Here is a 13,701-nt window from a genome sequence, read left to right on the forward strand (position 1 = left end):
CAGGTTTGTGTATCTTGGGTAGCAGATAGAAAACTCCTGGTCGGGGATAAGGAAGGGTATTAGTGTAAATCTGGTCCTGAGCAGCATCAGGGAGCTTCATGAGCAGTTGTTTCAGGTGTTTTTGTTATTCTTTAGTGGGATCACAGGAGAGAGGCTTGTTGAATCTGGTATTGGTGAGTTATCCGGTCGCCTCCTGTTCATAATCTGTTCTGTTCATGACGACTACAGAGCCCCCCTTAGTCAGCCTCTTTGATTATGACGTTAGAATTGTTTTTGAGACTGTGTATAGCATTGCCTTCTGCATGACTGAGGTTATAAGTTTTTCCTGTTACAGACTCATTCAGCTATCCCTCTGAAGCTTATCTACTCACTCTTTTGTTCTTCCTCCCCTTCAATTTTTTCCCCCTTCTCCCCCCCTTCCCCCCCACCTTCCCTTATTTATTCTTGGATCTGGACTTCCAACACTCCGGTCATCTGAAGAGGTGGGCTGTGCCCATGAAAGCTCATGATATCATCTACATGTTTTGTTCTCTTTAAAGTACTACTAGACTATTTGTTGTTTTTTAAGTTTTTCTTTTTCTTGAAAGTGAAACTCAGTCTTACCTCCCAAATCAGGAGTGGGCAATAATTTTTGGTGGGGGGCCACTCCAAGATTTTGGTAAGTGGTCAAGGGCAGCACTTTTCTGTGGAGGGTGCACAGGGTCTAGGTTGGAGGCTGGGAACAGAAGGGCGCATGGGGTAAGGGACCGGGGTGCAGTCTGGAGCATGGAGTCTGAGGGTGTTTGGCTGGAGGAGGCAGGTTGTGACCTGGGTCAGGGGATTGGGGTTCAGGGTGAAGGAGGGCTGTATGGGTGCAGGAGGAAATTCTGGCCTCCAGGAGGAGATACAGAGTCTGGGAGGGAGTTGTTACCTGGGGCAGGGGGTGCAGAGAGTTTGGATGGTGACCTGCGGGAGGGAGTTGGAGTATCAGAGGCAGGTGCTGGCTGGGAGGAGTTTACCTAAGAGTCTCCTGGCCAGCAGGCTGCAGCACCCCACAAGGCAGGCTGAGCTCCCTGCCTGCTGCAGCCCCAGCCTGCTTGACAATACAGGCTGCTCCCTCCATGTGGCCCTCAACTCAGGGTGGAAGAAGGGGTTTGTGTTGCTCCAGACCCTCAGCCCAATCTCCCAGTTCCGATTGGCTGGCTGTTTCCAGCTAATAGGAGCTGAGAGATTGGCTGAGGTCAGTTCTTATTGATCAGTTGTTTCTGGCCAATAGGAGCTAAGGATTGGGCCGGAGGCGGGGAGATAGCATGAAGCCTCCCGCTTCCTGCAGAGCAGAGAGGTGCAGGGACTGGGTTTTAAACCACAGCAGCTGCGTGTGCTTGAGGGTGCAAGAAGGGTGGTCCACAGGCCAGATCCGGTGGGTTGGTGCGCTGGACCCAGCCCCCAGGTCATATTTTGCCCAGCCCTGTCCCAAATGATACCTCGTCTTTCTTTCATTAAAATCATCAATATCTTAACGTAAACCAGCTCAGATGCCACAGTGACAGGCACTTAGAAATGTTATCTTAACAGGACACAGAAATACCCAGAAGTCTCCCCTGGACTTCGTTGTTGCTTAGTTTCAACAATGGTGTAAGGATTTGGCTTGAAAAGCATCTCAGACTGAACCATATTTTATTTTGAGCAATGTATATCTGGGAAGTACTAAAGCAAAAGAGATCTTTCTTGAGAGAGAAAATGGCTTTTTCAATGAGAACATCGGAGAGAGTACCATAGATAATGTTTAGCAAACAGGGCCTAGTGGAGAGACAGCAAGACCTCAGACCTAGTCCAGATGCTACTGAGGAGGGCATAGAGAAGCCTTTCTTGAAGACTGTTCTTTCTGAAATAGCTTCCATCTTAGCAGTATGGGGTAAGATATTAGTGCCAGTGGAGGGAACAAACAAAATGACAAAATAGAGCAGAAGTGGGGAACCCTTCTAAGGTCAAGGGATGCTGACCCACAGAAAAATCAGTTGGGTGGAGGCTAGTGTTCCAGTATGGGTTTCCCAATGCTGTGAGGGAGGAGCCCCGAGCCCTAGGGGCTGGATCCAGGGAAGCCAGGGTCCTGATTTTGGACCCTGGACCAAAGGTTCCCTACCCCTGAAAGAGAGAGGGGGTAACCCCTTCATAGGTTCATATAAAACATCCATACTTTTATCTAAATTAACATCTTGAAGGTCAACATGTTTATTTGTTGCTGCCTAGTCAAAATCTCCAGAGCTCTTACGCTAATTTCCCCATCTGCTACCTTCATTTTGGCAGTCACCAAAATCCATCTACATCTCATAGCTATTCAGTGCATTGGAGAAAATCAGATGGAATCAGTTTAGTTTCTGAACACGTCTGTCAAAAAATCGTCATAACTTGCTACCTAATTGTCAGTTCCAGCAGAAAGACCCAAGGCTACATAGTCTATTGAGACCGAAGGGTTACATAGGTCAGATCTGAAGCACTTGCTGGGTTAATTGGAGAAAGCATATACTTCTCTGCCTATATGTGAATAGAGGGCTCAAGGTCTGAAGATAAATACAGTTGTGCTAGACACCACTTGGTCTTGTGCTACTTCATTTAGAATTCTAGTGTAACCCATACAAAGTCCCAGAATTCTTAAATCTTCAGTTGTTTTAACAATAGGGTTCATTTTGGTTTCCTTTAGCCTTTGCTTTACTTCCTTAAGCTGTATGTTCTTGGAATCTATTCTCCCATTCTTCTTACTTTGCATGTCTCATTCTTCTTGTCCCACAGAACTTTCTTTCAGATTCATTGTTTCTGTTCCCCCTCAAACTGCCCTTCGGCACAAGTCAGACAGTATACTCCTAAAACCATAGTGCTTCACTATCAGCACTAGTCAAACACCAGAATATTGCAGAATTAGTTTGTTTCCCATGGATGCCTTTTAAAAAGGGCAGATACCATGAAATACAGGATTTTGTTTCTATGATTCTGACGCAAAGGCAAGTCTGAATTTCCAGGCATGGATCCCAGGATAAATATCTAGCCATGTGTACTTAAACTGAAAGGGACTTTTTTACGTAGCCTTCCTCTTTCTAAAATATACACTTATTTAGTAAGAAACCAAAACATTTCAGTCACCTTGTAAACTCAAGTCTACATTTCATTGGCATGATGCACACGGCCATCACCGAAACATAATCAGTAAGTTACCCTTTGGGTAAGCAGGGCCAGATTCCCACTGATGCTCAATCACCTGAACTCTTCAAGGAAGGCATTGGTATGCTTCAAATGTTATACATATGAAAACAAAATGTAGCTCTCAGAATTCTGCTAAGTTTGGTGCTACAAAGGTTGGACACTACTGGAGTTATTGCTGGATCAGTAAAGTAAAACAAATCGGTTACTAACCTGGTTCATAACTTGTTCGACCACATTCCCCTTCCACCCTGGTGTCTGTGTGCTCAGCAGATGGCCATCAGAAACCTTTTCCTACAGTGGTACCCATAGGAGGCTCAAGCTCCCCTGCTGCTGTGTGCCACTGCATACAGGTTTAAAGGGCAGAGCCACCTCTACCCCTCGACTCTCTTACCTCCCAGTTCTTTCTTGCCAGAACTCCGATGTGGAAGGGTGGGTCGTGAGAAGGACGCAAGCAACAAATCTCAAAGAGCAGCTACAACGGAACAAGTTAGTAACTGTTTTTTTGTCACATGATTGTACTTATGCATTCCACTCTGGTGAGTCACTACCTGTAGACCTGGAGGTGGGATCAAAATCTATTTCAATGACAATTATAGAACAATTCCACCCACTCTTGCATCCTCTCTGGAGTCCTCAGCCACAGTATAGTGCACGGGTTCCCAAACGGGGGGGCGCGAGGTGACCCAGCTCCCCTCTCCATCAATCCCACCCCAAATTTTGCTATTTTTGGCCCTGGTCAGTTCCTTTTTTCTTTCTTTTTTGCTCAACAAGTTTTGCAGCTTTTTTTTGGGAGAGGGGCGTGAGGGTTTCTCAAAAATCAAAAAGGGGGTGGGATGCCAAAAAGTTTGGGAACCACTGGTATAGTGAGAGGCACATGTGAACTGAAGTCCAGGTTGCCACTCTAACAAATGTCTATAATTGGAATTTGTGCCAGCAAGATCAAAGTCAATTGTGACCTTATTCAATGATTCTACTGGCTGGAACAACATTGGTCAAATCAAAACATGCTCACATAGCATACAAACCAGGAAAAAAATCTTTGGGTGGAGACTGATTATCAGTAAGAAGTCAGCCACTGCTACGAACTGGGAATATTCAAAAAAGTGTCAGTTTCTATCTTGGTAAAATGTCAAGCCTTTTCTGATAGCAAAGGTCTGCAAAACCACTCTGTTTTCAGACAGAAAATAGGCATATAAATTGCCTGGTTGATGTGAAAGAGGAAACCACCTTAGGGAGGAACTTGGGATGACAGTGCAGTCAAATCTTGTTCTTAAAGAAATTTCATATATGGAGTAGGAAAGTTAGCTATCATAGAATTGAATAGTCACGTAACTGCATAAAATATCAGTTACACGACTATTCGATAGTCCCCGGAGGCGGGGCCATCAGCCAGTGTGCTCCAGACCCACTCCCGGGGAGACCCCTACTACCCCCTGCTGCTGCCTGTTTAAAACCCAGCTCCCCTTGCAAACTGGCTGCTTGCCGTCCTGCATTACTGCCTCTGATACAGTGGCAGCAGTGTGGGGTGGCAGCAACCCCGTCCATGGGGGAGGGGGGGGCCTGAGCTCCCAACAGACAAAGGCTGCTCTGCAGGATGTGGAGTAGCCTCTGTCCATGGGGAGCTTGGACCTAATGCAGACAGGGGCTGCTGGCTGCCATGATGCATCCTTTTCCCACTGTGGATAGAGGCTTCTGCGTGGGATGCATAGCAGCCTCTGACTGCGGGGCGCTCAGGCCTGTCCCAGACAGAAGTTGCTTCGCAGTAGCTCCCCTCCCCCACTGCTGCCTCTGATAGAGGCAGTGGGGCTGGTGCTGGAGGGAACTGGCAAAGCTGGCTCCTCCCAGCACCAGCTCTTGCTCTCTACCTGCTGCCTCTGATATATAGGCAGCAAGGGACAGGGGAATGCATGTAATTGACAAAATTAACCGATAACCCCAGGCTTACTGGTTAATCGTACAGTTGAGTACACACTGACATGCCTAATATGAAAGTTGTGAAATTAAAGCCTGCAGCTCCCCTACTTTCTGGCTGAGGTAATGGCCACTAGAAATGCCATCTTCATTGACAGAAGCAGCAGAGTGCAAATCTTGAACATACAAAATGTAGATCCTGTGGGGGAACAGATTCTGACCCTTGAGGTATAGAATCCTAAAACTGGAAGGGACCTTGAGAGATCATCGAGTCCAGTCCCCGACCCTCATGACTAAGCCCTTAAATAACCTTATGGACAGGTAACTGGAGAAAATAAGAGCGATAGTTCACTTTAGAATGAATCACAGAAATAGCAGCTAGATGTGTTTTGTTGAAACTAATAATCAAATTATGGCACAAACTGAACCCCTGAACATACACAGGTTGGATCTGTCCACCAATCCAGGGAAGTGAGACCATGGAAGAGCACTCTTAACACATAGCCAAACTGATGGCACCTAGGGGAGTAGACAGATGCCAGCATGTCCTCGGGTTCTGAACTGTAGTCTGGCATATTGAAACACACGGGTGACCCAAAACCATTAAACAGTTTTGTGCTTTTATGAGCATGCAATTATTCAAACCTACATATTGCCTGGAACATGACATTGGTAGAAGGCATTGGCTTGAGAACAGTCCAGTATAGCTTCCATAAACTCTAGCCTCTGGACAGGGGGTAAGGACGGTATTGTGAGTGTTGATTATCAGTCTCAGAGGACTGGATAAAGTCGGTAAGTCCATGAACATTGGTGTACATCTGGTCTGAGACCACAGAAAGACCCTTGAACAGCAAGTCCTGGATAAAGCTTGATGTACCATAGGAAAGACCACAAAACTGCAACCACAATGATCTGCACATGGCCACTGCAGAAGCTGTGGTTCAACCTGCTAAGTCTGTTATATCCAGTCCTGCCTACAGTGGTGTTCTCCCAACTAGTCTACCCATCGACTCCAGGAGCAATCTCCTGTCTAGTATGCTCTGGAAGCAATTATCTGAAATTTCCATGGAGCCCCATAAATACAAATCACACTGCCCAAGTAAAGTCCATTGATTAGTGATACAACAATAAATCTTTCTGCCAAATAAGTCCAGCTTTTTAGCATCCTTTGAACTACAGATGTCAGCCTCGTGCCCTTGATACTTGCTCTCATTAGCGCTGTCACAACTAACGAGCCCAGTGCTGGGAGAGTACAGAGGTACTCAAAATCTTGGGAGGGGACATAATATTTTCTTTCTGCCATTTTTGAGGTGGGAAAAAGTGGCATCTTCCCCAAACCACGATAGAAGGGGCCTCAAGCTCACAGCCTGCAGGCTACCTGTGGCCCAAGCAGTTCCATAATCCAGCCTATGCATGGCTGCTGGCATATGAATCCCTGCAGCCCTGGGACAAGGGGTGTGTGCGCACGCACACCTTCCTCCCAAGTCCAGCCTCTGCCTCACCCTCTCCGCAATCGCACTCCTTCTCTCAAACTCCCTGTCCCAAAAGACACAACCTTGGGATTAGTGAGGGGCCTGGTGCAGGATGGCAGCACTGGTCAGGCCCCCCCGCACTCACCCCAGCAGCAGGAAGCAGAGTGCCCCCGCATGGGCTGGCTTGGGAGATGTGGCTTGCGAAGTGGAGCAGGCTGCTGTGTAGCTCCACTTACCCTGGACTCCCACTACTGTGGTGAGTGCGAGGGGGGGGGGAGAGAGGCACAACCCCTGCTGTTAGCCCAATCCCACCCAGTACCCCATGGGTTAACCTGAATATGGTGGACCATCCCCTCCATAAGACAGTAGGGAACAGATGCACCGAACCACCCTACAGACACCTCTGGTGACGGGGACGTGCAGCAATGGTGAAGAGCCAGCAGCTGGAAGCCATTCTTGTCCCACTATGCTGCTGGTGGTGGCAGTTAAATACATGGGGGTGGCAGGCAGGGCTGCAGCACACATGGGTTGGGGGGAGTGACTGCTGCCCCCCGAGCCCTGCTAGAGAGGTGGGCCTGCTGGTCCACTAGGAGGATCTGAGGACTACCACTAGCCCTTAGGTCAATTGAGTTTGAGACTCCTGCTTTATAGGCTCTAGTATTGACTCTAATTGGCAGAGTAGTAAAGTACACACCTTGGACTTCAAAAAAGCAGATTTTTACTCCCTCCGAGATCTGATGGGCAGAATGCCCTGGGATGTTAACATGAAGGGGAAAGGAGTCCAGGACAGCTGGCAGTATTTTAAAGAAGCCTTATTGAAGGGACAGAAAGAAACCATCCCGACGCGTAGCAAGAGAGGCAAACATGGTAGGAAACCGGACTGGCTTACAGGGGAAATCCTTGGTGAACTTAAGCACAAAAAGGAAGCTTACAAAGAGTGGAAACTTGGACAAATGACCAAGGAGAAGTTTAAAGGTATAGCTCGAGAATGCCGGGAGGGGGGGGGTTATCAGGAAGGCGAAAGCGCAAATGGAATTGCGACTGGCTAAGGATGTGAAGGATAACAAGAAAGGTTTCTACAGGCATGTTAACAAGAAGAAGGTGATCAGAGAGGGTGTGCGGCCCCTAATGGATGAAGGAGGTTACCTAATGACAGATGATGTGGGGAAAGCTGAAGTACTCAATGCTTTCTTTGCCTCTGTATTCACGGACAAGGTCGGCTCCTGGACTTCTGCGCTAAGTGACGCAAGATGGGATGAAGATGGACAGCCCGTGGTGGGTAAAGAACAGGTTAGGAACTATTTAGAAAAGCTAAACATACACAAATCCATGGGTCCAGACTTAGTGCATCCGAGGGTACTAAGGGAGTTGGCAAATGTCATTGTGGAGCCTTTGGCTATTATCTTTGAAAAGTCGTGGAGATCGGGAGAAATCCCAGATGACTGGAAAAAGGCAAATGTAGTGCCCATCTTCAAAAAAGAGAAGGATGATGATCCAGGGAACTATAGGCCGGTCAGTCTTACCTCAGTTCCCGGAAAAATCATGGAAGGGATCCTTAAGGAATCCATATTGAGGCAGTTGGATGAGAGGAAAGTGATTAAGAATAGTCAGCATGGATTCACAAAGGGTAAGTCATGCCTGACCAATCTGATTAGCTTCTATGATGAGGTATCTGGCTCGGTGGACATGGGGAAGTCAGTGGATGTTATATACCTTGACTTTAGCAAGGCTTTTGATACGGTCTCCCACAATATTCTTGCCAGCAAGTTAAGGGATTGTGGATTGGATAAATGGACGGTAAGATGGATAGAAAGATGGCTAGAAGGCCGGGCCCAGCGGGTAGTGATCAAAGGCTCGATGTCAGGATGGCGGTCGGTTTCTAGCGGAGTGCCCCAAGGTTCGGTTCTAGGACCGGTTTTGTTCAATATCTTTATTAACGATCTGGATGAGGGGATGGATTGCACCCTCAGCAAGTTTGCAGATGACACTAAGCTGGGGGGAAGAGGTGGATACCCTTAAGGGCAGAGATAGGGTACAGAATGACTTAGACAAATTGGAGGATTGGGCCACAAGAAATCTGATGAGGTTCAACAAGGACAAGTGTAGAGTCCTGCACTTGGGACGGAAGAATCCCAAGCATAGTTACAAGCTGGGGACCAACCGGTTAAGTAGTAGTTCTGCAGAAAAGGACCTGGGGGTTACAGTGGATGAGAAGCTAGATATGAGTCAACAGTGTGCCCTTGTAGCCAAGAAGGCTAATGGCATATTAGGTTGCATTAAGAGGAGCATTGCCAGCAGATCCAGAGATGTCATCATTCCCCTTTATTCGGCTTTGGTGAGGCCGCATCTGGAGTATCGTGTCCAGTTCTGTGCCCCCCACTACAAAAAGGATGTGGACGCATTGGAGAGGGTCCAGCGGAGGGCAACCAAAATGATTAGGGGGCTGGAGCATATGACTTATGAGGAGAGGCTGAGGGACTTGGGTCTGTTTAGTCTGCAGAAGCGAAGAGTGAGGTGGGATTTGATAGCAGCCTTCAACTTCCTGAAGGGAGGTTCCAAAGAGGATGGAGAGAGGCTGTTCTCAGTAGTGACAGATGGCAGAACAAGGAGCAATGGGCTCAAGTTGTGGTGGGAGAGGTCCAGGTTGGATATTAGGAAAAACTATTTCACTAGAAGGGTGGTGAAGCACTGGAATGGGTTACCTAGGGAAGTAGCGGAGTCTCCATCCCTAGAGGTGTTTAAGTCTCGGCTTGACAAAGCCCTGGCCGAGTTGATTTAGTTGGAATTGGTCCTGCCTAGAGCAGGGGGCTGGACTTGATGACCTTCTGAGGTCTCTTCCAGTTCTATGATTCTATTCTATGATTCTATGAGCTACCCAGAAGGACCCACCAATAATAAAATGTCAACCCCGTGATGAGAAGACTCTTTGACCGGAAAACCTATGTTTGCAGATACACATTTGACCAACAAACTTTAAAATGCTCAGGAGAAGTATGCTGGATGAAACAGCTTCTCTCCCGAGTGCAAAGAGGAAGCCCAACTGGAGGGAGTATGCATAGTGTGTGGAAGATCTGGAAGGAAAGGTTACTCACCTGTGCAGTAACTGGAGTTCTTTGAGATGGTTGTCCCCGGGGGTGCTCCACCTTAGGTGCGTCAGGATCACTGTGCAACACTCAGAGACTTGTATTAACAATGCCCATGGCCAGCGGCATGTGCGGAGTGCCGGCATGAGCGTTCTGAGTGCTCTACTCCGCATGTGCAGCCGGCTGTCTTCTGTGACCCAGATACCTCTGATACTTAGCTCCTTTTGTGATAAGTCATACACTAAGTGTATGCAGGCTGATACCCATTTCAATAATCTTTGCTTTGAAATGGGTAGTCCTTGTGACCTTTCTGTCTTTGATATAAACAATCGCGGAGATTTCTGGAAAGGTTTTGTACATTGCAAGTAAAAAGAGAGTTCCCTGCGGACTCTCGGGTGTGTTCTCAAAACTACTTTGTCTTTAAGGAATGTTGTGTATAGAGGGTCCAACATGAGGCCCCCCAACTCTCCTATGCGCCTCGCAGACGTGACTGCAACCAGGAATGCCACCTTAATTGAAAGGTGTAGTAAAGAGCATGTCGCTAATGGCTCAAAGGGTTTGCCTATGAGCCTTGTGAGTACTAAGTTTAGGTCCCATGCAAATGTTGGGTCCTTAATTGGCGGGTACATGCTTGTAGGCCACGGAGGAACCTTTTGACCACTGGGTGGGTAAAGACCGAGTGTGATTGGAGTGGGGGGGTGGGTAGGGCTGAAAGGGAGGCGAGGTGTACTCGTATGGAGCTCATAGCGAGGCCTGCCTCATGTAGCTGCAACAAATACTGTAGTATGTGTGTTATTTGGGTATGCTGTGGTTCGTAGTTGTAGGTGAAACACCACATCATAAAATGTTTCCATTTTTGTATGTTTTTCTCATTGTAGGTTTTCTGGAATTTTTAAGAACATTCTGCACTGTCTTCAGGAGAGTGTGTTCCATGTCATCTAGCCAGCTAGAATCCACAGTTGTAGATGGAGAGTTTGTATGTCGAGATGGTGGATCCACCTGTTGCATTGGTTGAGCAGAGCCTGGACTGGTGGGAAGCAGTGCACTGGACAGATGCTGATCCGTAACAGGTATGGATACCATGGTTGCCTGGGCCAATTGGGTGCTAAGATCACTTTGGCCTTGTCCTGTTTGACCTTGAGAATTACTTGTTGTGTCAGCAGGAACAGAGGGGAATGTGTAGTATAGGTGTGTTTTCCGTTGTATGGCGAAGGCATCTCCTAGTGAGTTGCACCCTATGCCTGCTCTAGAGCAGTACTGTGGGCATCGGGTGTTTTGTTGCAAGCAAATAGGTCTATTAATGGGAACCCCCACTTCCTGAAGAGGAAAGTCATGTTTATTTCCCACTCGTGTTTCTGAGGAAACTGTCTGCTTAGGGCATCTGCTAGTGTGTTGTTCCTGCCCAGGAGGTAAGCTGCAATGAGCTATATCTTCCTTGGGACACACCACTCCCACAGTTGGACTGCTTCCTGGCATAGCTTGTATGATCTGGCACCTCGTCTGTTAATAGAGTACATTGTAGTTACGTTGTCCGTAAGTATCTGTACAGTCAGTTTTGAATGAGGGGAAGGAAGTGTGTGCATGTGTGTCTTACTGCCCGGAATTCGAGCAGGTTGATGTGTTTCTCTCTGTCCTGCTTGATCCATTGTGCCTGTATTATGCGTTGACCCAAGTGAGCACCCTATCTCATCAGTGAGGCATCTGTAGTGATCGTTACTGATGGAGAAGTTCTTTGGAATGGGACTCCAACACATATGTTGTCGTGTATTGTCCACCAAGTAAGGGAGACCTTTATCTTGTTTAGTATGGCAATTTGCTAGTTTATATGATGTTTGCCTGGCCTGTAAACTGTGCAGAGCCAGGCTTTTACAGGTCTTATGTGGAGACGGGCCTGTGGCACTACAAATGTTACCATGGCCATGTGGCCTAGAATTTGCAGACGATGTCTGGCTGTTATCACTAGGCTGGACTGCGCTGTTGCAATCAGTTGCCTTATTGCTGTAAACCTGTGTTTCGGTAAGGAGGCTATGGCCTTTGTGCGGTCCAATTGTGCCCCTATGAATTCTAGTGTTTGAGTTTGAATGAGCGTGCACTTGGGTGTGTTTATCTGAAGCCCCAGAGTGTTGAATCGCTCTCTGATGGTATTGACCGCCTGTGATATTTGACTCTGTGTCATGCCTGTTTCCCGGCAATCATCTAGATACGGGAAAATAGTAATCTCCCTCTTTCGTAAGTGTGTGGTTACGACTACAAAGACCTTCGAGAACACCCGAGGGGCTGCTGAAAGTCTGAAAGGCAGCACCCTGTACTGAAAATGTTTGTCTTTTAGCCTGAAGCGCAGAAATTGTCTGTGCGACAGATGGATTGATATATGAAAATATGCGTCCTGGAGGTTGAGGGTGGACAACCAGACTCCTTTCTCCAAGGCAGAGATAAATGTGGCAAGGCTCACCATTTTGAACCGCTGGTATCTTACGAAGCGGTTGAGTTTCAGGAGGTCCAATATGGGCCGCCATCCTCCTGATTTTCTTGTGGTCAGGGAATAGTGGAAGTAGAACTCCTTGCTCTTGTGGTACCTCTTCTATGGCTCCTAGCATGAGTAGGCATTCTGATTCTTGTAGGAGCAACATCTTGTGAGTGGGGTCCCTGTAGAGGGATGGGCAACGGGGGTGGAATGGCGGGATAACTGAAAAAGGGATACAGTAACCGGTGTGAACGATTTCCAACACCCACCTGTTGCTGGTGATGGCACTCCAAGCTGGGTAAAATTTGGTTAATCTGTTGCCAAATGTTTGGAAGGGTTCAAATTGCTGCCTTGGGAATTTCTACTACATGCATCTGACAAAGTGGGTCTTTGCCCATGAAAGCTTATGCTCCAATACATCTGTTAGTCTATAAGGTGCCATAGGACTCCTTGTCGCTTTTGCCTTGGGAATGTCAGGGTTGTCTGACCCTTGACCAACTCTTCAAAATGTTTGTCTAGCCATAGATGGCTGTTGAGTTGTTGATTGATCAGGTGGTTGTCTGCGCCTGTTTTGGCGTGGTCTCCGTCTGTTGTCATAATGTGAAGCTGGTGTTGACTGAAGGATGTGGATCTGTACCTTTGTGTAAAAGGTCTGCCCTGTCTTTTCTTCGTAGCAGGTGCATGGATCCCCAAGGTTTTCAGTGTTGCTTGTGAATCCTTGAGTGTGTGTAAGAATGTATTTATGGATTCGGCAAAGAGTTCGATGCCGTAGAAGGGCAAGTCCTCCACCACTGACTGCACTTCCCTCGGGAATCCTGAAAGCTGAAGCCAGGATGCCCTCCTCATGACTACTGCAGAAGCTAAGAATCTGGCTGCCTTATCTGCAGCATCTAGTGCAGCTTGTAGAGCTCTCCTAGAGATTAGTGCTCCTTCCTGTACATTGAATTTGAATTGCTCCCTTCTGTTGTCTGGTATGGAATCAATACATTTTCCTAACTGATCAAAAGTGATGTGTGTACTTTGCTAATAGTGCTGTGTAACTGGCTATTCATAGCTGTAGGCTTGCTGATGAGCAGGGCTCGCTGAGCAGCAGCAAGCCCTGCTCGCCAGCTGCGTGGTTCTGCACTCTGCGCATGCGCAGATCGCTCTGCGCCGGCTCTTCTGGGGTGTGATCTACTCATTGTTTGTCGAGCCCTGCTGATGAGTATACCTTTTTGCCCATCATGTCCAGCCTCTTCCAGTCTCTGTCAGAGGGGCCATTTTGATTATTTTGTTGTTTACGCCTGTGGTTAACTGCATCCACCACCAAGGAGAAGAGTAATTCTGATTCTTTGGGAGTGACATAGTACCTTTGATCTGATCTCGTCAGTTGGCGTTATTGTAGCTGGCATTTTCCAAATGTTTTTAACCGGGTCTGTTCCTTGGGAGCGCTAATTTCATGTGGCAAAATATGAAGTATGTCTGTGAGTTTGTGTTGCATTTCCGGCATCTCGGAGAGGGAAATCTCGAGTGAGTCAGCCACTCTCTTGAACAGTTCTTGGAAAGTCCTGAAACCTGTTGGAGAAGGTGGAAGCATAATTGTATCAGCTATCGA

General features: G+C 47.4%; 1 protein-coding gene across 9 annotated transcripts in view; it reads right to left on the reverse strand.

Annotated features, from left to right (window-relative positions):
* The window catches only part of CPNE1 (copine 1), a 93,967-nt gene that overhangs the window by 40,136 nt on the left and 40,130 nt on the right, over positions 1 to 13,701 (reverse strand). For 2 of the 9 annotated variants that reach the window (XM_075901467.1, XM_006124440.4), the window contains exon 1: positions 3,388 to 3,533. The exons of 4 other annotated variants lie outside the window; for them this stretch is intronic. In XM_075901467.1, coding sequence (XP_075757582.1) covers positions 3,388 to 3,396 — 9 coding nt within the window. In that variant the 5' untranslated portion in view covers positions 3,397 to 3,533. Of the gene's footprint in view, positions 1 to 3,387; positions 3,537 to 3,568; positions 3,696 to 13,701 lie in introns of those variants that run through there. 3 more of the 9 variants (XM_006124443.4, XM_006124441.4, XM_075901466.1) reach the window with 3 other exon arrangements.

Source organism: Pelodiscus sinensis, chromosome 18 (assembly GCF_049634645.1).
Source record: "Pelodiscus sinensis isolate JC-2024 chromosome 18, ASM4963464v1, whole genome shotgun sequence".
NCBI lineage: Eukaryota > Metazoa > Chordata > Testudines > Trionychidae > Pelodiscus > Pelodiscus sinensis.